Below are 21,916 nucleotides of genomic sequence, written 5' to 3' on the forward strand. Positions count from 1 at the left end.
GCTTTTTTTGTGAAAGAAAATAATAATTTTTTTTTTTAATTTATTGTTGTTTTTTTTTAGTGAATTCTGTCATCATAAAAACACTGACCTTGACATTTCTGAGGAAGAAATCCCGAAAGGAGACGTTATAGACTTTATGTTATCCCCTGCTACCAAAACCTCTGCAGAAAGTGAAAATACTGCAAGCGATGAGTTGGCATTAAAGAAAGGAACATCGGAAGGTGTTATTGTTTATTGTATGGATATAAGTTCATCTATGGAAGCTACTTGTCATATACCAGAATCTCAAGGTAATAATGTGGCTTGGTTTATAGAAATATCATGGCTTGGTTTATAGAAATACTATGCTTTGGTCTTTAAAAAAAGCAGGATCATTACTAGTTTATAGCAAATAGAAATTAAGAATAAAGAAGTTGAGTGATAGCTGATTATAGTAATAAATATTATGCATTAAGAAGCAGGGTTCATAGCTAAATCACTAAATTTAGAAAGCCTTCAGGATAGAAGACTCAAAAGTAAAGTAGCAATAATACATAAAACACTGAACCATAATCTTCAAATACAAAATTTAATAAAATACTCAGAAAGACACAAAGATAAAGGCACATTCCTCGTTCCATGTGCAAGGACAAATTTGTACAAATGTTCCTTCTTCCCTTGTGCTATTAGAGCATGGAATGGGTTGCCCGAGCTAGCCAGGAAAACCAGTGACTTGGCAGAATTTAGGTCATTGGTTAATATGCATGACTGAATGCATGACGCGTAGGACATAATTATCTCAGTTTTGAAGTCATGTCTGTATTATGTAAGATAAGATAATAAATAATATGCTTTGACAAGGCAATGGAGGAAAATTGGCTTGTCTAAAGACACAGTATTATAAGTGGCTTTTCCCCTGGAGAAGTAAAGAGCCTAGATTAAGCACCCCCTTACAGTATCAAACACATACTTCAAGACTTTAATGATCATCTTCACCTTCCCCTGTCTCTTAGTCTGTTGGACCATTTGGTCACCAAACATGATCTGTCAATCTTCTCTTTCCATTCTTCTGTCTTTTGCTAGGGTTATTGGACAGAACCTATCCATTCCTTGATTTTGACTACCCATCACTTTTTTTTCCTGGTACTGTGACCTGCAAAAGGGCCTTTGCAAACCCCTGAGGATGCTTGTACTCAAACCATATTCAGCTGTACCTTGACTATCAATCTTTGCAGCATCATCCCACTAACTGGTTCTTTAATACCAGAGACTTAGTTCCACTTACTTCCTAAATCTGACTCACTGTCTGCCACTCTCTTTCTGTTACTATCTGGTGCTGTGTTACCATGCAGTGGTGCATGGGGACACTCCCCCATTGGTGCATACTTTGCTCGGTTCCTGCCAAATTTTGATGCCCACTGCCGACACTGCTGGGAGTTAGAGGAAATGGTGGTGCATTTCTTGCAAGAGTGTCAGCAGCTCCGCAAGCTGCAGGGAGATGTATCCAGTGGTCAACTTGATCTGTATGGAGGCTATGAGGCACTATGCCGCACAGCAGAGTTCCTTACCAGGGCACTACCATTGTCACCAATCGAAGTTCATCTCAGGTGCTGTGTTACCTGTGTACAGTTTTTATTTCATCATCTCTTGGCACCTCATCTTTCTGGTGAAAGAGTAAACATAACAAAAGCTTCTGGACCAGATAAAATTAGTCTTTCTGTTTCTGGAGAGTGTGCTGCATTTATATCATGTCCATTTATCTTGATGCTTGGATCCGAGTAGGCTTTCCCTGGAGCAGGCAAATATAAGACTTCAGTATTTTTTGTGTTAATGGTAAGGCCAAAGTCTGAGCATGCTTTTATATAGCGATGCTTGCATGCTTATAGCATGCTCAGAGAGCTATGGTTCAATCTCAGTTGTGGGCCAGTGGGGGGGGGGGGGGGTATCTGGGAGAAGGTTTTTCCATGCTGCCTATAGGAACTTGAGTTGGGTGTCGAACCTCAAGCCCCCTTCATAGGTAGCCAAGGCCAAGCCAAGTTCAAGAATACTTAGCCTCTCGACCACGCTTCCCACTATTAGGTAAAGTTGTATAATTCCAGTAGGCCTACATATTTAATGAGTTATGTGTCGGGGTCCTTTTATTACTTGGCTCATTAGGAGGTTACTTGAATAACAATAAAGTAATACTAGGTTAAATTCAACTTGAACACCAGATCCATGGAAATATAATAATACTTTAATATCTGATAGAGCACAAATTATGACAGCCACTCTAAAAAATTATAAGTACATTAACATCAGTCTAGGAAAAAACTGACTACTAATTTCTCTCTATCATACAAGGAAAACTCACATTCAAAAACATTGCATGTAGACTGTTCACATTCATACCTAGGGATATAAACAAAGGGATATAACTCTTTGATACTAAAATAGTAACAAAGAAATAACATTCACTTTCACCATACCTGCCCCTGACATTATGACCTACATTATTTTTTTATTTTTTTAGCTGCCTGGAGAGAAGAAAGAGCCCAGGGGTCAGGGCCTGTTACCAGGGTCACCAGAATAAGCTGCATTAAAAGAGCCATACAAAGGTTAAAAACATTTAATTATTGATTTTTTTTAAGGAATCTGTAAATTGACCTTATTAACACTAAACCAGGATTTTTTAAAACCACAATTTATGAGTTAAGCTACAAATACAATTTCCCTCTTAAATACAACTAGGATATTGTGGTGACACGGTTGCTGTGTGGTCAACCGTGACACACGGTCAAGTGTTGAGTATCGAGAGTTAGGGGACTTGGGGGAAGTGACTAGTGTGTAAACACGAGAGAGAGAAAGAAAGGTGGGCGAGTGAAGCAGGAGATCTGTACATAACGTTGCTGTGTATATGTGTTTTGTTGAAAGATTAAATGGTCTGGGCATGTACAGCTTCAGCATATTGATGTGAAATACTTTGTCTCGACCTCTGATGTTTATACTGTAGTCGACCTTCGAAATCACCTTTGTGACTTGGAATGGGCCCTGCCATTTTATAAATAGCTGGTTATTTTTGTCAGGCAGCAGAACCATGACATTATCACCAACTTGTAGTGTTCTCAACTTTCGCCCCTGATTTAGCTTTCTCAATAGTTCTGGTTTCTCTCTGTTTGTTTGCTTTTGGACAGTTTCGCATGCTTTGATTATATTTTGTCTTGTCTTGATGACAAGATCGTATCCTGTGTGTACGTCATGTTCTATGTTCCTATTAACTAGAAAGTCTCTGTAAAGTGACATGGGTCCCCTAACAGGTGAGCCATAGAGCATCTCGAATGGTGAGAAGCCCGTTGTTGTGTGTGTTACTTCTCTGTAGGCGAACAATATGGGGTTGATCAGCTTGTCCCAGTCTGTTGGGTTGTCCTGTGCTACTTTGTTCAGCATTGTTTTCAGCGTTGAATTCAGGCGTTCGCACATCCCATTTGCTTGGGGGGTGAAAACGGGCAGCAAATTGTTGTTTAATATTCAGAGTTTTGCAAAACTGTGCGAATTCATTTGATTTAAACTGGGTGCCTTGATCACTCAGTATTATGCGAGGGTAACCTGTTCTTGCAAATATTGCTGTTAGTGCGTCTCCGACATCTTCGGAAGAAATTCTTTTCAATGGTATTGCTTCTGGAAACCGTGTGCACATGTCTACAACAGTCAATATGTAACGATGGCCTCTTCCGGATATTACTGGCATTGGTCCAATAATATCTCCAGCTATCTTTTCAAATGGCATTTCACTTAAGTCTGTTGTTTGTATTGGAGCTTGCATATATGTTCCCTTTGCTCCATGTATTTGGCAAATATGGCAGGATTTTATGTAGGCCTTGACTTCTTGCGTAATTCTAGGCCAAAAAAATTCATTCAAGATTCCATTCAATGTTCTCTTTACTCCCATATGTCCGGCAAACGGGGTGTCATGTGCAAGCTTTAAAATTGTTTCTCTATACTTCTTTGGAACTAGCAATTGTTGTGTCTTGCCTGCTTTCAGATGAATTTCTCTCACATAGGCACCATCTTCGCCTATCTTAATTAACCCTTGTCTTGGTGGAGCTTCACTTTCTATGAGTTTTATTAGATCTGGGTCATTTTTCTGTTCACTGACAAATTGTTCTGTTTTAATGTGTAGTGGGTCTTGACTTTCTGTGGAGATTTCATTTGGGTTGTTCACTTGATTATGGCTTCTCATATCGCTATTTTCTGTTTCTGTATTTTCATTTTCATTGTTATAAGGAACTTGTATGTTATCGTTTGTATTTAGCACTTCTTCTGCTTTCTTCTGAGCTCTTAGCTCGATGGGCGCCAATATTCACAGACAAACCGGGTAGAACAACTGCCATAAAACACACTATCCAACTGACTGATACGAAGCCCACAAAATCCAAACCATATCCAGTTTCCTTACACCATGAAGAGATACTGAAAAAGGAAATAGAAACGCTTCTAAAAATGGGAATAATTGATGCATCCACATCTCCATACTCAGCTCCAGCAGTCCTAGTGAAACAAAAGGAAACAACCGGGAAGATGCGTCTATGTGTAGACTACCGGAAACTAAACGCCATCACAGTGAAAGATACATACCCAATGCCTAACATAGAGAACATTATACCTAAACTTAGAGGTGCAAAATATTTTACTACTCTTGACTTAGCCAGAGGTTACTGGCAAATTCCACTAGACGAAGATGCTAAGCCACTTACAGCATTCACTACTCCATTTGGTTGTTACCAATGGAATTACATGAGTTTCGGGCTTAGTAACGCACCTGCGACCTTCAACAGAATGATGGCAAAACTAATAGGGAAAAGACCTGATGTCATTTTCTATCTTGATGACATTTGCGTCTTCCACAACACATTAGAAGAACACGTTGCTGGTCTGCAACAAGTATTCCAGATACTACAAGACAACGGGCTTACAGTAAAACCTAGTAAGGTTAAAATCGCCAGAACAGAGATTGAATTTCTAGGGCACAGAATACAGCAAAATACGATCAGACCACTACAAGACAATATAAGCAAGATACTCAACTTAACATTACCTACAACAAAGGGACAAGTCCGAAGCATCTTAGGTTTATGTAATTACTATAGACGGTTCCTGGCAAATTTCACAGGTATTACACAACCTCTAATTGAACTGACAAAAAAGGCATGCCAAACAAGATCACATGGAGCTCCAGACTACAGGAATGCCTGCAAAGCATTAAAAATGTCTTCTCAGACGACATAGTACTCCAGCTTCCAGACATCAGAAACCCTTTCTACTTGGCAACAGATGCATCCTCCACAGCAGTGGGAGGCACTTTAATGCAGAAATGTGATGCAACGCTAAGACCAGTTTACTACATTAGCAGAAAGCTGAACGCAGCAGAACAGAAATATTCCACGATAGAGCGTGAAGCTCTAGCTATTGTGTTCTGCATAACGAAACTATCCCGTTACTTGCTTGGGAAATCATTTATCTTGTTAACAGATCACGCCCCACTAGCTTATATCAATACAAATAAGCTAGCCAACCAGAGGATCACTAGATGGGCTTTAAAACTTCAAGACTTCAGCTTTACAGTTCAAGCTATTCCGGGACAAATCAACGTGATTGCTGACGTGTTGACAAGATGTGTCTAGGGACCGCTGGACTTAGGTTCATTCATTAATCAGATGATGAGAAAAATTAACAAATAACTTGTATGATAACTTTAAAATTTGTCTTGTCAAAATTGAATGAACATTACGCTTCTGAATTTTTTTTAAAATTTCATTCAGAGATGTGAAGGTTGTACTACTATTTAGTTTTTTAAAGTTTGTTGCATTGATTGTAGTCATAAATGTTCTTTTAGAAACTAATATGAAAGAAACACAAAGTAAACAATTCCCTTAATTTGGAAGATGTTTTGATGTAACATAAAGTATTAACTAATAGTGCATTTTTCACATGACAATGTTGGCATTCAAAAGATTATTGTTACATAGAAAAAAACTAAATGCGTGTATTTTTTTTTGTATATAAGTTGTATAATATAACAGGAAAGCTTTCTATGATAGTTCAATTGGAAATGTTCCTTGCAATAACATATTATTGAAAATTTATTTGTCGTCATAGGCATTATCAGTTCTCTCATAATTGAAGATGCCATTGTATTACATGTCATTATTTTTTTCTTGTCGATGTTAAACATTATTAATGTACACCCAAACTATTGGTTTCATGAAATTTTGATACGATCAAAATTTTTCTCTGCCCTGGGAGGACTGTGGTGACACGGTTGCTGTGTGGTCAACCGTGACACACGGTCAAGTGTTGAGTATCGAGAGTTAGGGGACTTGGGGGAAGTGACTAGTGTGTAAACACGAGAGAGAGAAAGAAAGGTGGGCGAGTGAAGCAGGAGATCTGTACATAACGTTGCTGTGTATATGTGTTTTGTTAAAATGTTGCACAATTAAAAAGACACTTTAAACGTAAAAGGACTTGTTTCTTCACAGATATGTTGCACATAACATTGTTTTGTGTTGTAATTAAGATTATTTTTTTTATTACACTAGTGCAATATATCTATAGCTTTGTTATTTATGTACTAATGATATGCCTTATCATATTGTACATTATTTAGCTAAAGGTCTATTTTAATATCATAATCATAAAGTATGTTTATTTTATTGGGTCACCTAGGAATTTCTTTTTGCTATCTTAACTAATATCAAAATATTTGAGGCAGTTTGTAGTAGGCTATTGAGTGTATGAAAGTGAATTGAATATATTATTTAGGCTTCAAATTTTATTGATACAAAATCTGACTTTGAATCTTCCAAACTTCTCTGGGCTTTGAAGTTTAAAATTGTGCATTTCATTTAAAATGTCTTTCAAAAGCACAACTGCTTGGCTGAAAATATAATTGAGATATGAGAAAATGTTTTCTGTACAATCTTTTCCAATATAGACTTGCTGAGCAATTGAAACTGGAGCAGCCAGACAAGCATGTATTACTTTCAGTGTTCAGCTCTGACTATTACATCAAAGGAGGCGGTGCTACAGAAAATCTCCCTGAATGTCAAGCTTTGGGAAATAAGACATTTGATGAGCTTTTGCAAATGGGATTAAATCTCTCTGCTAGTTATCCATTATTGGACATCGAACATTCCCATGAGTAAGTTATACAGATATTTAAATTTGTTATGCCTTTCTTTTAAATCAAAATGTGATATTAATAAAAAAGGATTCAGTCAATTGTTGTATAATAGTAAAAAAAAAAGAAGAGAATGCTAAGTTTATTTCACAGTTTTAGTGGGGTTTTTGTTTTGGCTTACAAAGGTTAATAACATTGAATTATTGATTTTAATCTTGTAATCTAAAAATTGACTAATTAACACTAAACCAGGATTCTTTAAAATAACTTATTAGTTAAACATAAATATAATTTCCCCTTTCAATATGCCAATTCTTGAGCAGCACATTTTACGCTGTCATACATAATAATGCATCTCTCTTCACAGGGCAGCTTTTGACCTCTTTCTCTTGTCTAAGGCCACCTCTGTTCTTTAGCCTCTACAAGGGTTGTACCTGCATCCACAGTCTGTCTCCTTACTGTCCAATAAATAGACTTTAAAAAATATATATACTTTAACAATTCAGGTGTAAATGCCTATAGTTCATTTAACCATGCTGACATTTGTACAGGTTTATAGATGCAGCAGTGAAAGGTTTAGTAACTACTGGATGCACAGCACTTGGTCCAGCACTGTCCATATGCACTGGATTTGTGAGTAAAATTCCGGGATCAGAAATTGTGCTGTGCACTGATGGTGAACCCAATGTTGGTGTTGGTTCATTAAATGGTAATCAAAATGGTGACTTTTATAGAATGGTAAGTTTCTTCAGATTCAGCCTTGTTAAAAAAAAAACTTTTCTTAAAAGTGAATCTGTACTCTTCTTTGTACCTAGTTAGTGCACAACAACATAAACCTTATTGTCTAAAATGTTTGATTGTAAATTAATTTTAACAAACTTTGAAAACATTTAGGTCTTGTGGTGCCTGGGGGCTATTTAAATTTCCAACTTATATATCTAAGTGATAAAGCACTTCAAAATCTTGAAAACAGGGATTTTGAATTCATTTTTTTTTTTAGGTTGTCATTGAATCCACTTAACTCTGGTGGGTATCTGACATTAGTTGGGTAAACAAAAAAAGTAAAAGTGGTTGGTCTTTGTGCTGGCCACAGTACAACACTCATTAACCATTAGCCTTAGAGACATATGAGTCTTACATCATCTACCTTTGATAACTCACTTTTGACATGGGTCACGCCTCAAGAAATCGGCACATCCAGTGGAACCGATCCCTAATGACAACCAGTCCAACTTCTGGCCTTGTGTGGCTCAGATATTGTTTTCACTAACATGAGAATTGGTAAATGCAAGTAGCTAGCATCTAAACCAGTAAGCTTCAGGCAGAAGGGGCTCATGGGAGAAGAAAAACTCTGAATTCCAACCTCTGTTGCCTTGCAGCTATACCCAAATCTGAGAAAGACTTTGGGAGTCAAATCTAAGGAAAAATCAGGAACCAGCGACCACTGCAGCCTGCAATGACTCTGACCCCAGACTGTATCGACACTTGCCATTCCATTGAATACATCAGCTACACAGAGATAGGGGGAGCTGCAGTGGGGGGAATAGTTCCGACCATAGCTCAACCCCAGGCATTCATCTTATTTCTATGACATGATCCATAGTCGTGACACAACTGAAGGAGGCCATATATATAGGTAGAAATTTCAAGATGCTGAATGAGGCCCATTGGTTGTAGTTTGGGCATCAGTATTTCAGTATATATTGAGAAATATCGAATTTCTTAATCCTAAATTGCTCTGCCAGTTTCTTTAACTTGATTGAACCAAAACTAGCAATTGTGTGAATTATTCTTAGAGTTTTGATAAATGATTTCATTGAACAAATGTTTTTTATCTTCAGATTGGTAACTACGCCAGATCAAAAGATATAACTATTAATATTTTAGCAGTTGGAGAAGACTCAGTAGGACTGCATCACGTCAGCGCAGCGGCTGAACTTACAGGGGGAACAACTAATAAATTAAATCCTGTAGAAATTATTCGCCAGTTGAGGCTGATAGCACAAAATGAGGTTGTGGCCACCACAGTGACTGTAAGATTGTTTTTGCAACCAGAATTTGTATTTGATGAGCCTGATTATGGAGAGGTAAATTTTTCTCATGTTAGTTAATACAATAATTTTAATATACATTGTTAAAATTTTGCTGAACTATTTATGTTGTATTTAATCATTTAAAATTATTACATCAGAACTTGAACACACTTGAAAAAGAGGTGGGTACTGCCAGGAAAGAAGCCAATCTGACGTTCAGGTTCAAACTGAAGGATGCCACACAAGCCAAAAATTTGAACTCCGTGCCATTTCAGGTAAAAAAAAAATAGGATGTTTAAGTGTTGACTGTTAAAAGAATATTGTTTGAGTGTATTGTATTCGACATGTTCCTCTTTCTTCAGAGTGATTAGACTGTGTATAAGACTTTATTCTGTTTATTTTTATCTCCATATAAATATTGTAGGTGTTAATTGCCTAAAAGTTCTTAGTGCATATCAAAACTTTTAAAGAAAAAAAATCTTTTATAAGTAATAATAATAGAGTTGAAGATACATTGTGATGCAGAATCATTTACTGTGTCAAAAACATTGCATCTTAACTTATTAATTACATTCATGTATGTTCTTAAAGTTTGAAATCCAGACTGTCATAATAATCACCTTGGTTTGACTGTCATTTAAATGGGCTTTTGACTTTTGGCCCAGCTGTTTGGGTTGGCCATTTTGGCATGAGACGTTCTGACTTTAATTAAAAATTGACAAAAATTTTTATAAACATTTTGCTGCATATCGCAAACTATGGAACATTTGGGATTGAATGTAATACTCTTCAATTATGGAGGAACATCTGAAACATGTAAAAGATACAAAATATGAAAGGTCAGACTCTTGTCTGAGAATGTACCATGATTTCATTTTCTCTATTGAACAAAAGGCCTATTAAAATCCACACACAGATTCTAATGTCAGTTGCACAATAATAATTCCACACCAAACTTAATTCCCAAGTCTAATGGACAAAAATAACCATCGTTCTTTATACTAAAAATATGTTTGAACACAAACTTACATACTAAACATATACATGTATCATTCTTTTTTAAATTGACACATAGTTAATGTGGCTAGAAAACTTTTTCATCTAGCTGCACTGTACTAAAATAACCATGGTGCCAAAACAGTCATGTGAAAATGACTGCTGCCCAAAATCATCCTGCTTCGATGTTTAATTGTGTTTGGACAGTATGGAACACTGTAGTTCTGGTAAGGTTGCTATGATAAAACTGTCCCAATCAAATGATGTTTGGACAGTATGGAACACTGTAGTTCTGGTAAGGTTGCTATGATAAAACTGTCCCTATCAAATGATGTTTGGACAGTACGGAACACTGTAGTTCTGGTATGGTTGCTATGATAAAACTGTCCCAATCAAATGATGACAATTAAACAATAAGTGATAATATTGTTGGATAGATGAAACCAGTGAAGCTCAGTGTTAGATTGATAAAAAAAAACTTTTCCTTGACCTAGTGTTGTATGTGTTTGATGAATGTACAATTGTATTAATTACATTTCACTTGCAGCCTTAATTTCTTTAGTGATTATCTCATCATTGTTCTAACAAGATCACTGCTTTGTTACTATCAAGAGGCTAAGATTGATTTTTATGTTCAATTTTCAGGCTCAAATTTGTTACACACGTAAAGATGGAATGCGCTGTTTGAGAGTTTTGAGTAAACAGACAGAAGCAACTAGTGATAGACAAACCATGGAACAGGTTTCAGTGTTTTTTACTAATTTTTTTTCAACTCATTCTGTCTGGTAAAAAATTTTGAACATATTATTTCTCCCACACCCATTCTCGGATCAAGTTGGAACTTAACACAATTATTTATTGTACCTAATAAAAAATGAATCAATTAAAAAAATCAACCAATTATTCAAATAATTACTGATAAATTATTTTGTTTAATGCCAACAAAGGAAATAATTCTTCAGTATTAAGTGATTTGGCTGAATATGTGAGGTTTTGTCACCTTATAATAATAATAATGCCAACAAAGCGCCGTTAACAAACAAAATGTAGGCTCAAGATAATTGTACACATTTTTCTCACAAACCCATTCTTGGACCAATTTGAAACTTTCCACAATTATTTATTGTACCAAACAAAACATGAATCAATTAAATAATCAACCAATTATTCAATAAATTATTGGTAATCCATAATTTTTGTTTGCCATTGAAAAATGGAAATAAATTCTATATTATTAAGATATAGTTGTAAATGAGGAATCATTTACTTTAGATAAGCTTTTTTTTTAAAAGTATTTTTTTTATAGTTTGCTAGTTTTTCCCTTAAAAGTACTTTTTTTTTTGCTTTACTGTTTTATTATGTACCGGTATCTTTTATCTTAATCTTGTCTTAAATAAGTGTCATATTTTGTGTGCAGAACATCAACATTGCTGTAATGGGTGTGTCGGCTATGAAGACTACAGCTAAATTGGCCAACGCAGGAAAAAATATTGATGCTCAACACCACCTGTAAGTATTTCTAGGGATTAACTTATTGCCTGACAATAAAGCCATAGTAAGGACTTCTTCTGTTGCTTTTTATAGTTTGTGAATGTGTGTACAGATTTGTGTTAGATGAACTTGTGATAGATTTTAAAAGTAACTTCATAAACCTGCTCATTAGCTATATTGTATTTATATATCTATATATTATTACTAACTCTTTCTCTCCTAACTGACGATACCAGCGTTGATTCCACATTCCTCGTCCCATATGCTAGGACAAATTTGTACAAATGCTCCTTCTTCCCTAGTGCTTTTAGAGCATGGAATGGGTTGCCTGAGTTAGCCTGGAAAACCAGTGACTTGGCAGAATTTAAGTCATTGGTTAATATGCATGACTAAATGCTTGACGCGTAGGACGTAATCATCTTATTTTTTTGAAGTAACGTCTGTATTATACAAGTAAAAGAATGTGGTAAATAATTATGTATAGAAAGAGTTAAAGGACCACTTATACTAACTATACATCTATTTATGCACTATGGACCTGCATGTACAGCATTCTATCAAAGCTGCACTGCACCAAAATCCAAACCTGACCTTTTTTTTTCGGGGGGAGGGGGGTGTTCAGTGTCTAAATTATTTTTAGACTAACTCACAGCTTACTTACTTATTCCTGTGTATTTCCACAACTCTCCACCGAACTCAGTTCTGAGCAGCTTAACCTTCATCTGCTTCCATGACATTCCAGTATCCCCAGCATTGCTGATGACTGACCTCTTCCAGATTTGTTTAGGCCTGCAGAATCCAATAAGTGCTTAGCCACATAGTTAGTTAGTTATCACAGTGTGCATCCTGTCCAGTTCCATTTTTCACTTTTAACCCTTAAAGTGCTGAGCTGTTTTACAGTGAGTGCATACAAAATGGAATTACAACTACCACACCCATTTAAAGGGTTAAATGCTTTGGTCTATGGGTTTTTGCTTGGTTTTCTTCCAGTGTCTGGCTAGGCAACTGTTGGTACCATTGAGCTTACTAAGCCTCAGCTATTCTGTTCTAGAGTGTCAAAAGCCTATTTTTTTTTGGCATCCTCATGGTACTAAGTCAGTGGTTCTCAATTTTTTTGACATGGAGACCCCTTTAGATAGTCGAACTTGCCTATGTACCCCTAAGTGAATAAGTTTTAGCTACATAAATACATAGTATATAAGCTACAAGTTATCAGTTATAGATAATAAAAAAAAATTGTTGAAGGAGTGTTTAGTGCGATTATAACTTTTGTTTTTTTTTAAATTTAATTATTGACTTGGATGAGGTTGCTGAGTGTACTCATGTCCGTATCAATGTTTTTGAGTAGAAACCATAAATCTCAATGAGCACGAATTTCTAGTTGGTTTCTTTTGTTTGTGATGAGGATCATTACAGCAATGAATCTATGTTGTACCAAATAAGAAGACAGTAAAGCATTCAACAACTTCTTTACAATGACTGATAATGCAGGATATAAAATTGCTATGAGTCCTCATCTGGGCCTGTCTATTTTTTGCCATATTTACTTACCCTTCTTCTCTAAAGAGCCTTGGTACCTTTGTGCTGCCATTTTTATATGTTACATGTTATGGTGTGTCAGAGTTCTTAATTATATATATACTGCTGCTTGTCTCTTGTCTCATTGTGTTCCTTAACTTTGTTCCTGTGGCTCACTAGGGGTTTCTTGAATATTAAATAATACTTGCTTGGTACTTTCTTGGTTACTTAATTATAATTCAATACTTGCTTAACTCAAATACGAACACTTAATATACATCAACTCTAACTCCTTATATTCACGAATATCGATAATACTTTAATACTTAATAAAGCACTTAATTATATCACTCTTATGAAATACACAAAACACCAATCCATACACTTATAAATATATAAATGCATAAATACCAGTCCAGGAAGTAAACGTCCAACCTTCCTGGACCGGGAGCAAGACCTTACTGACTTAACACATTCTCTCGCACATTCAACGAAGACTTAATCACTCAGTTCTCAACACGTGCAACACTTCGCATTCATAACAAGGGGATATAACAATCATACCAAAATATCAAACTAACATTCATTCTCGCCATACCTCTCCCTGACATGGTGTATCCATCAATTTATAAGTTTTTGATATCAGGCTGCGAATGTAAGCCTTTCAAAAAGGCAAAAATATTACACAGCTTAAATTTGACTTGATAGAATATTTTAGGCTTTCATAATTATTAATATCTTTCACATTTTTAGCATAATAGGAATATTGAAAATTACATTACATATATATAGGACTATTATGATAATAACAATCAATTTATTTCATTTTTATAGTAAAAATGTGAAACGTTTAGTTCATCGTGGAGCAGTAACAGCTGACAAGCAAGAGCAGACATTAGCATTTCGCTCTGAGATTGCAACTTTGGAGAAAGGCTTATTAGAAGATTTAAGTTGTAATGGAGACAATGTAAGTTTATCTCTTTTCTATGCATTATAGCTTTGGGGTTGGTTCATTATTGTGCTGGCCAAATATTTTTCTCACTACAGGGCTTCCAAAACCTGCTTCCAAAAAATTGTATTTTTTTTTACATGTTTTGAATATTTCTTCAAATTTGAATATAATTATATCTTTGCCCAAACCTCCTGGAGGACAAGGGGAAATGGAAGTGGACAAGGTTTAAACCCAGGACCATTAAGATGACCAAATGACAGTCCAGAGTGCATGCATGCCACTTGACCAAGCAGCTATCCTATCTTGGGTAATATGTTCCCAGATGTGTACACTGATTTACTGATCCTAACTCTCTAAGTTTAAAAGTTGATTTTTTTTTAGAGTTTCGTACTCTAAGCAAACACCGTAGAGTGGATATCTTTTGGAGTGTGAAAAAAATAAAGCAATAAAGATTGAATTGTGAAAATACAACATTACAAATTGCTCTTTGGAGTAAACACTTTGGCAAGATTAAAATTCTCACTATCAAAAGTATTGTTTTATGTTTTATCAGCCTCTTGATATTTTCATAAGGCATATAGACATGGTGGCTGAGTGTTAAAGCACTAGCGAGCTTTCAAAGTAGTTGGTCTCAAGTTTGAATCCTGAAGAAGACTAGAATTTTGAACTTCAGAATGTTCAGAATGCCCCTGAGTCCACCTAACCTTAATGGGGAATACCTGCATACATTGGGGGAAGTAAAAATGCAAGTGGTTGTGCTGGCCACATGACACCCACTTTTACCATCAGTTATAGAGGCAGATGAGCTTTTCATCATTTCTCCAATATAAAGAAAGGTATGAAAGAGTGGTATCTTTCTACTTTTACTACTTGATAGAAACATCTGCGTCTAGATTATCCAAAAAGTAACACTCACAAATAATGTATTTCACTTTATGAAATTTTAAAGTTTTGTAGCAATATATATAACTTGATTTGGGGGCACAGTAGTTGAATGGTTAATCGCTTGGATTTCAAACCTGGGGTCCCGGGTTTGAATCTCAGTGAAGACTGGGATTCTGAATTTTGGGATTTTTAGGGTGCCCCTGAGTCACCCAACTCTAATGGGTACCTAACGTAAGTTGGGGAAAAGTAAAGGCGGTTGGTCATTGTGCTAGCCACATGATGCCCTACTCGTTAACTGTCAGTCAAAGAAAAACATGACTTTAACTTCATCTGCCCTATAGATCGCAAGGTAAATTGTAGGCTTTTCACTAAGTCAACTCTCAAACAATAGTAACTTATGTTTAACTCTTTCTCTCTGCATTTATTTTCCACGTTCTGATGTAATTTTTCATTTTTCTCATTTGTGTTTCACTACCCTGTTATGATTAAACTTCAATAACTTTTTTTTATGCAATCAGGAAATAATATACTAGGTATAGAATAATAGGAGAATGTGTGCTCTCTTTTTATATAATTCAAATTAAAATTTATAAAATCAAAAATTAATTTAATTTAATGGGGTCAAATCAGCATTGGTATCTTCAGTTAGGAAAGAAAAAGTTAACATTTGGTCCGTAATGTTGGCTGCTAAAAGTCTCAATATATATTAAAATTTTTCATTGCTATAGAAATTACTAACTAGATCTATTTCATAATTCCAGGCTACTATTGCAACGAGTGACTTGAAAACTAAAATGTTACAAACTGCCTACAATACCAGAACCACTAGATTTGCTTCTAACAGTGTGAAGGCCAGAGGTCATTTTAAAGTCATGTCTTCTGCTCAAAAGCTAAGCTACTATGACTATAAAGATGATGAATAAATAATTGTGTGCCTTTCATTATTTACTTTGCTATTTGTACAGCCAAAAAGTGTCTTTTTAAAATTATTTTCAACTAGGTACTTACCAGTTGTACCTGACGTCAAAGTAGAAGGTTCTCATAAGGTTTCATATATCCTTGAATATATTTAAAACTAAACCTGCCTTTTGGGTTGAAAACATAAACATAACAAGTAACATGAAAAAAAAAATAATTTTTTTTTTTTAAATCGATGAACTTGAGGGTGGTCTATAATTTTTTATTCTATATATATTTTTTAGAATACATTTGCTTCATTATTGTAAATCGTCTTTACAGTTAGCTATACATAGTCAAGTTCTTTTGTTATTAACTGTTCAGCTAATGAGACATTACATAAAATGTTAATGTATGTCTGTTTATTTACTGAATGCAAAGAAACATTACAAAGAAAAATTAAAATGATCAACCAGAGTTTTCATTGTTTCGCTAATATGATAGCTATAATTTTCACAAAGATATAATATAAACTGTCAAATTACTAGGGAAATCATTAGAGCCATTTTCATAATACCTAAAGGTGTGGTGGCTTAGCGGTAAAGCGCTTTTCTTCCGAACCAGGGGTCCTGGGATCAAATCCTGGTGAAGACTGGGATTTTTAATTTCAGGATCTTTGGGCGCCTCTGAGTCCACCCAGCTCTAATGAATACCTGACATTAGTTGGGGAAAAGTAAAAGCGGTTGGTCGTTGTGCTGGCCACATAACACCCTCGTTAACGGTAGGCCTCAGAAATAGATGACATTTACGTCATCTGCCCTATAGACCACAAGGTCTGAAAGGGGAACTTTACTTTTACTTTTTTATATATCCACTAGTGTCCTATTTCCAGTTTTTACTTTTTGAACCAATGAAGAGTTTGTAAGCTAATAGGAGGAAAAATACAATAAACACATTGTTTCTCTGAAGTACATTTCAAATGTTATTGGTTGCTTTCTTTTTTGTATGCTGACCTCCGTTTTGATATTTGCTTTTAACATTTGTTTTTTATTCATCTTTTTTTTTTATATTAATGTTGCAAAGTTCCGTATATAAAAGTTTCCCTGATGAAACCTTCGACCGAGCTGTGTATTTTTTTTTTATTAAAAATATGTGTTCAAATACATGGAATTGTTTCTTTTATGTAAATATTTTATTGTTTTACTAAAAAAAAAACAATGATTTTGAGTTGCTTATTTTTAAAATGAATTGTTCAAATGTTTATCATTGTTTATCTACATTTTTGATGCATAAATGAAATATTTTATACAAACCAGTATATACATGAAACTGTGAAATTAGTATAAATGCCTTTATTTTATATAAAAAATGTACTAAAAGAGACATGATTTTTCATCCTTTTATATTTTTTATCACTTTTTCATGTTTTTGAAGAACTTAATGAATACAAATTAAATGTGTAATATTTATTGATTATTTGGTCTTTCTATTTAAATATGCAACTTATTAGATAAATAAATAAATACTTGTATTTTTCTTTAATGTACAATAAAACAAAAATATAAAATATTAAACTTCATTATATAGAAGCTTTCAGTCATTGCATGATTTTATCTGCTTAGCAAAAAGAACTAATTATGAATTTTGTAATAAACATAAGAAGTAGGCATTTAAACAAAACAAAAAGAAAGCTCATAAAAATGTATCTTTATCTTAAAATCCTCAAACATTTATTGTCTACAAAAATTTATAAAGTGTATCTTCAGTTTAGTACCTCTTAAAAATACAACATACTAACAAATGACTCCATAGTGACTAGCTGAATGAGTTATATTTGATATTGATTCTCATAACTAGTGGTTTTAGTAAGCTGTGCAGTTATTGATTCCCATGTAGTTTGAAAGCATGTTAATGTAATTATCAATACTATATAAAAAAATAATTTAATGGTCCTCAAAAACGATTATAGTGGGGATTATATTACAGAAAGGAGCTGATGGCCTGGTACATAAATCAAGCCTTATTTAACTGTCATCTAAAAATGAGAAAATACAATAGGATGTGTTTGTTTCATTGCCAATTATAAGAAAACTGTAATTGACTGTCAATCACATTCAATTGTCTGTTAGAAATTATTCAAATATTATTTTGTTTAACTATTTAATAAAAAACGAATAATTAAACATTGTAAAGCCATTATTGTTTATTGTGTTGTATGAGGTCTATTTGATAGGTCTTCAATGTAGTAATAATACTCATTTTACTCAATGTATCTTACCAAAAATATAACCATTATCCACTATTACACAAGTCCTTAATAATAATGTTTTTAATAATACATGAATGTAAACAATATAACAATATGTAAATATAACTAAGTTGTCTTGGTGTAAGTTGCCTTGAAAAGGTTTGTGCATTTTTTAAATCTTGAATTTTATTTTAAAATTACTATTGTAATTCATAGCATTGCTTCATTTATGTAAATATTTGTATATTTAAGGATATTATTTTACAAAGCTTTTATCAACTCACTCTGTCTGGTAAAACGTTTAAACACATTATTTCTCCTACACCCAATCTGGGATCAAGCTGAAATTGTGCACAATTATTTTTTTTTACCTGACAACACAAGAATCAATTTTTAAAAGTTAGCCAATTAGTTAATTAACTATTGATAATTAATTATTTTTTTGGTATCTCGAACAAGAGAAAGAAATTGGAAATTGTACTTGACTGAAGTGGTGGTATAAGCTGAGTTTATAGGTTGCCTCTTTAGAGTAAATTTGAAACAAACAATACATAACTAATCTATCTTCTACAGTCATAAACACCTCACCAGCAGAGTGGTTAGTATGTCCGCATGAGGAGGCGGGAAGCATTAGTTCAATTCAGGTCGTTCTTTTTTTTTTTTTTTTTTTTTTTTTTTTTCAAAACCAATTACAGAAAAATTCACTCAGATATCCCTTTCTTTCTCTCCCCCCCCCCTTTCCCAACTGGTCCAGATAAGTGATAGGATCATAGCATATTGAGAAAGCTAAAAGCATAAAATAGCGCTAAGCAAAAACAATATCTGTAATGAAACAGCTAGATCTAAATCTAGACTAGTACAAATTCGTACAATTTTTATTTTTTTAAAGTTTTTTTTATGGTTTCTTTCTTTATTATTTGCCCCCCCCTTTCCCAACTGGTCCAGATAAGTGATAGGATCATAGCATCCCTGATAGCAAAGATTTTGGGCCCAGTAAGGGCCCCAACTGGGCAAGCCCATGCTAACCATATGGGCCCCAAGTGGGGGATGAACGTTGGCCCAAACGGGTGCCCTTAGGGCTGAGTCTGGGCTCAGTCAGGGGGCCCAGAAAATCCCAGTGTTAAACCCTTGTGGGGCCAGTAAGGGGAAGGACTTGTGGGCCCCAACAGGGTAAGAGATACTTGGCCCTTTGGGGACAATTAATGAAAGCCCAATTAGGGCCCTTAAGGGTCAAGTCTGGGCTCAGTTAGGGGGCCCAGATAAAACCCTGACAGAACCCTCATGGGGCCAGTATGGGGCAAACATTGAGGGGCCAGAAAGGGCTAACCACATGGGCCCAATTTGGGGGATGAACGTTGGCCCAAACGGGTGCCCTTAGGGCTGAGTCTGGGCTCAGTTAGGGGGCCCAGATGAACCCTTGATGGAACCCTCATGGGGCCAGTATGGGGTAAACATTGAGGGGCCAGAAAGGGCTAAACACATGGGCCCCATTTGGGGGATGAACGTTGGCCCAAATGGGTGCCCTTAGGGCTGAGTCTGGGCTCAGTTAGGGGGCCCAGATGAACCCTTGATGGAACCCTCATGGGGCCAGTATGGGGTAAACATTGAGGGGCCAGAAAGGGCTAACCACATGGGCCCAATTTGGGGGATGAACGTTGGCCCAAACGGGTGCCCTTAGGGCTGAGTCTGGGCTCAGTTAGGGGGCCCAGATGAAGCCCTGATGGAACCCTCATGGGGCCAGTATGGGGTAAACATTGAGGGGCCAGAAAGGGCTAAACACATGGGCCCCATTTGGGGGATGAACGTTGGCCCAAACGGGTGCCCTTAGGGCTGAGTCTGGGCTCAGTTAGGGGGCCCAGATGAAGCCCTGATGGAACCCTCATGGGGCCAGTATGGGGTAAACATTGAGGGGCCAGAAAGGGCTAACCACATGGGCCCAATTTGGGGGATGAACGTTGGCCCAAACGGGTGCCCTTAGGGCTGAGTCTGGGCTCAGTTAGGGGGCCCAGATGAAGCCCTCATGGAACCCTCATGGGGCCAGTATGGGGTAAACATTGAGGGGCCAGAAAGGGCTAACCACATGGGCCCAATTTGGGGGATGAACGTTGGCCCAAACGGGTGCCCTTAGGGCTGAGTCTGGGCTCAGTTAGGGGGCCCAGATGAAGCCCTGATGGAACCCTCATGGGGCCAGTATGGGGTAAACATTGAGGGGCCAGAAAGGGCTAAACACATGGGCCCCATTTGGGGGATGAACGTTGGCCCAAACGGGTGCCCTTAGGGCTGAGTCTGGGCTCAGTTAGGGGGCCCAGATGAAGCCCTGATGGATCCCTTATGGGGCCAGTATGGGGCAAACATTGAGAGGCCAGAAAGGGCTAACCACATGGGCCCCATTTGGGGGATGAATGTTGGCCCAAACGGGTGCCCTTAGGGCTGAGTCTGGGTTCAGTTAGGGGCCCAGATGAGGCCAGTAAGAAATGACACTGAGCTCTAGCTGAAATGGCATAAAATGACATAAATAATTACATAAACAATTTACTAGTTAAAATTAATAGTTTATTGCATTATAAAATGTTAATGTTAGCAACTATTAAAAATAATTAAAAATACAGGAATACACTAAAAAACTTTTTTTTTAAAGTAAAAGCAATACCTGTAGCAAAGATTTTAACTGTGAAAATTGATCCTATAATATTTTAGTATACTATGGAAAATGCATTGAGTCAACAAAAAAGTTGTGAATGATAACATGAAAATCTATAACAAATTTATAAAGAACATAATTCAGGATCATCTACAGAAAGTATAAGTGCTGTATAAAAATTATGTTTAAAGCAAACAGTTTTGACAATCATAAAAACAACAACAAAAAACAACTTAGCTTTTGTAATTATGTAAAAAAAATATAAAAAAATAAAAGTAACAAAAAAAGTATTGAGTTGGTGGAATGTAAGCAATATGTACACTGAAATAAGTAAAAGCATATTCATTTAAATATTAATTGTAATAACAAATTGCTTAAAATGGCAAATTAGATATAAGTTTTTAAAATATGGATGCTTATATTTTTAAAAATACAATAAGTACTTATTATACCATAAAATTTTTAAAAAATATAATGGCTACCAAATTTATGAAATTTTAACATGTACAAAAGCTTGAATAGCCTATACAGAAACCTATAAATTATATATAGAATGTAATTCAGAATTATCTAAACAAAGTAGGAGCCTGCTGTATGTAAATTGAAAAGCAAACTGTTTTGACAATCATGAAACAAATTTTTTTTTAGATTATGTTGTACCGGTAGTTCTAAAGAAAAAATGACCAAAACAAAAATAAGCTACCTGTAACAAGTTTGTGAAATGTTAGCAATATAAACACTGAAATTTTAAAAACATACATTTAGAACATAATTGAACATTAAGTAAATGACTTAATTTGTTTAAAATGAAATAAATGTGAAACATACTTTTAGAAAAATACCAGTGCTTACTTTACAAAAAAATATTAAAAAAATAAATACCCGGTACAAAGAATAATTAATAACCATAAATATATAAATTTAAACAAGTAAAATATAATTAGAGAATGGTGCTTTTTAATCAATAGGGTCTACATGGAGAAAAACCCAAAGCTGAGTCTGTTCGAGGTTAATATTCTCAAGACCTCGCCTTATTTTAGATGATAATATTTCAAAAAAATATAGGTCATGTGCGTTACCCAGTACCAAAGAAAAAGTGTGTGCTCAACAATGAAAACTA

The 21,916-nt window shown here is 35.4% G+C and overlaps 1 protein-coding gene across 3 annotated transcripts in view; it reads left to right on the forward strand.

Moving 5' to 3' along the window:
• LOC106059195 (circularly permutated Ras protein 1-like) overlaps positions 1-18,103 on the forward strand; it is a 36,574-nt gene extending 18,471 nt beyond the window's left edge. For all 3 annotated transcript variants that reach the window (XM_056022994.1, XM_013216760.2, XM_056022996.1), the window contains exons 7-16: positions 61-290; positions 2,492-2,576; positions 6,950-7,156; positions 7,687-7,873; positions 8,977-9,222; positions 9,327-9,443; positions 10,810-10,905; positions 11,582-11,673; positions 14,008-14,140; positions 15,772-18,103. In XM_056022994.1, coding sequence (XP_055878969.1) covers positions 61-290; positions 2,492-2,576; positions 6,950-7,156; positions 7,687-7,873; positions 8,977-9,222; positions 9,327-9,443; positions 10,810-10,905; positions 11,582-11,673; positions 14,008-14,140; positions 15,772-15,933 — 1,555 coding nt within the window. In that variant the 3' untranslated portion in view covers positions 15,934-18,103. The remainder of the gene's footprint in view (positions 1-60; positions 291-2,491; positions 2,577-6,949; positions 7,157-7,686; positions 7,874-8,976; positions 9,223-9,326; positions 9,444-10,809; positions 10,906-11,581; positions 11,674-14,007; positions 14,141-15,771) is intronic.
• The last annotated feature ends 3,813 nt before the right edge of the window (positions 18,104-21,916 follow it).

Source organism: Biomphalaria glabrata, chromosome 3, assembly GCF_947242115.1.
Source record: "Biomphalaria glabrata chromosome 3, xgBioGlab47.1, whole genome shotgun sequence".
Classification (NCBI taxonomy): Eukaryota; Metazoa; Mollusca; class Gastropoda; family Planorbidae; genus Biomphalaria; species Biomphalaria glabrata.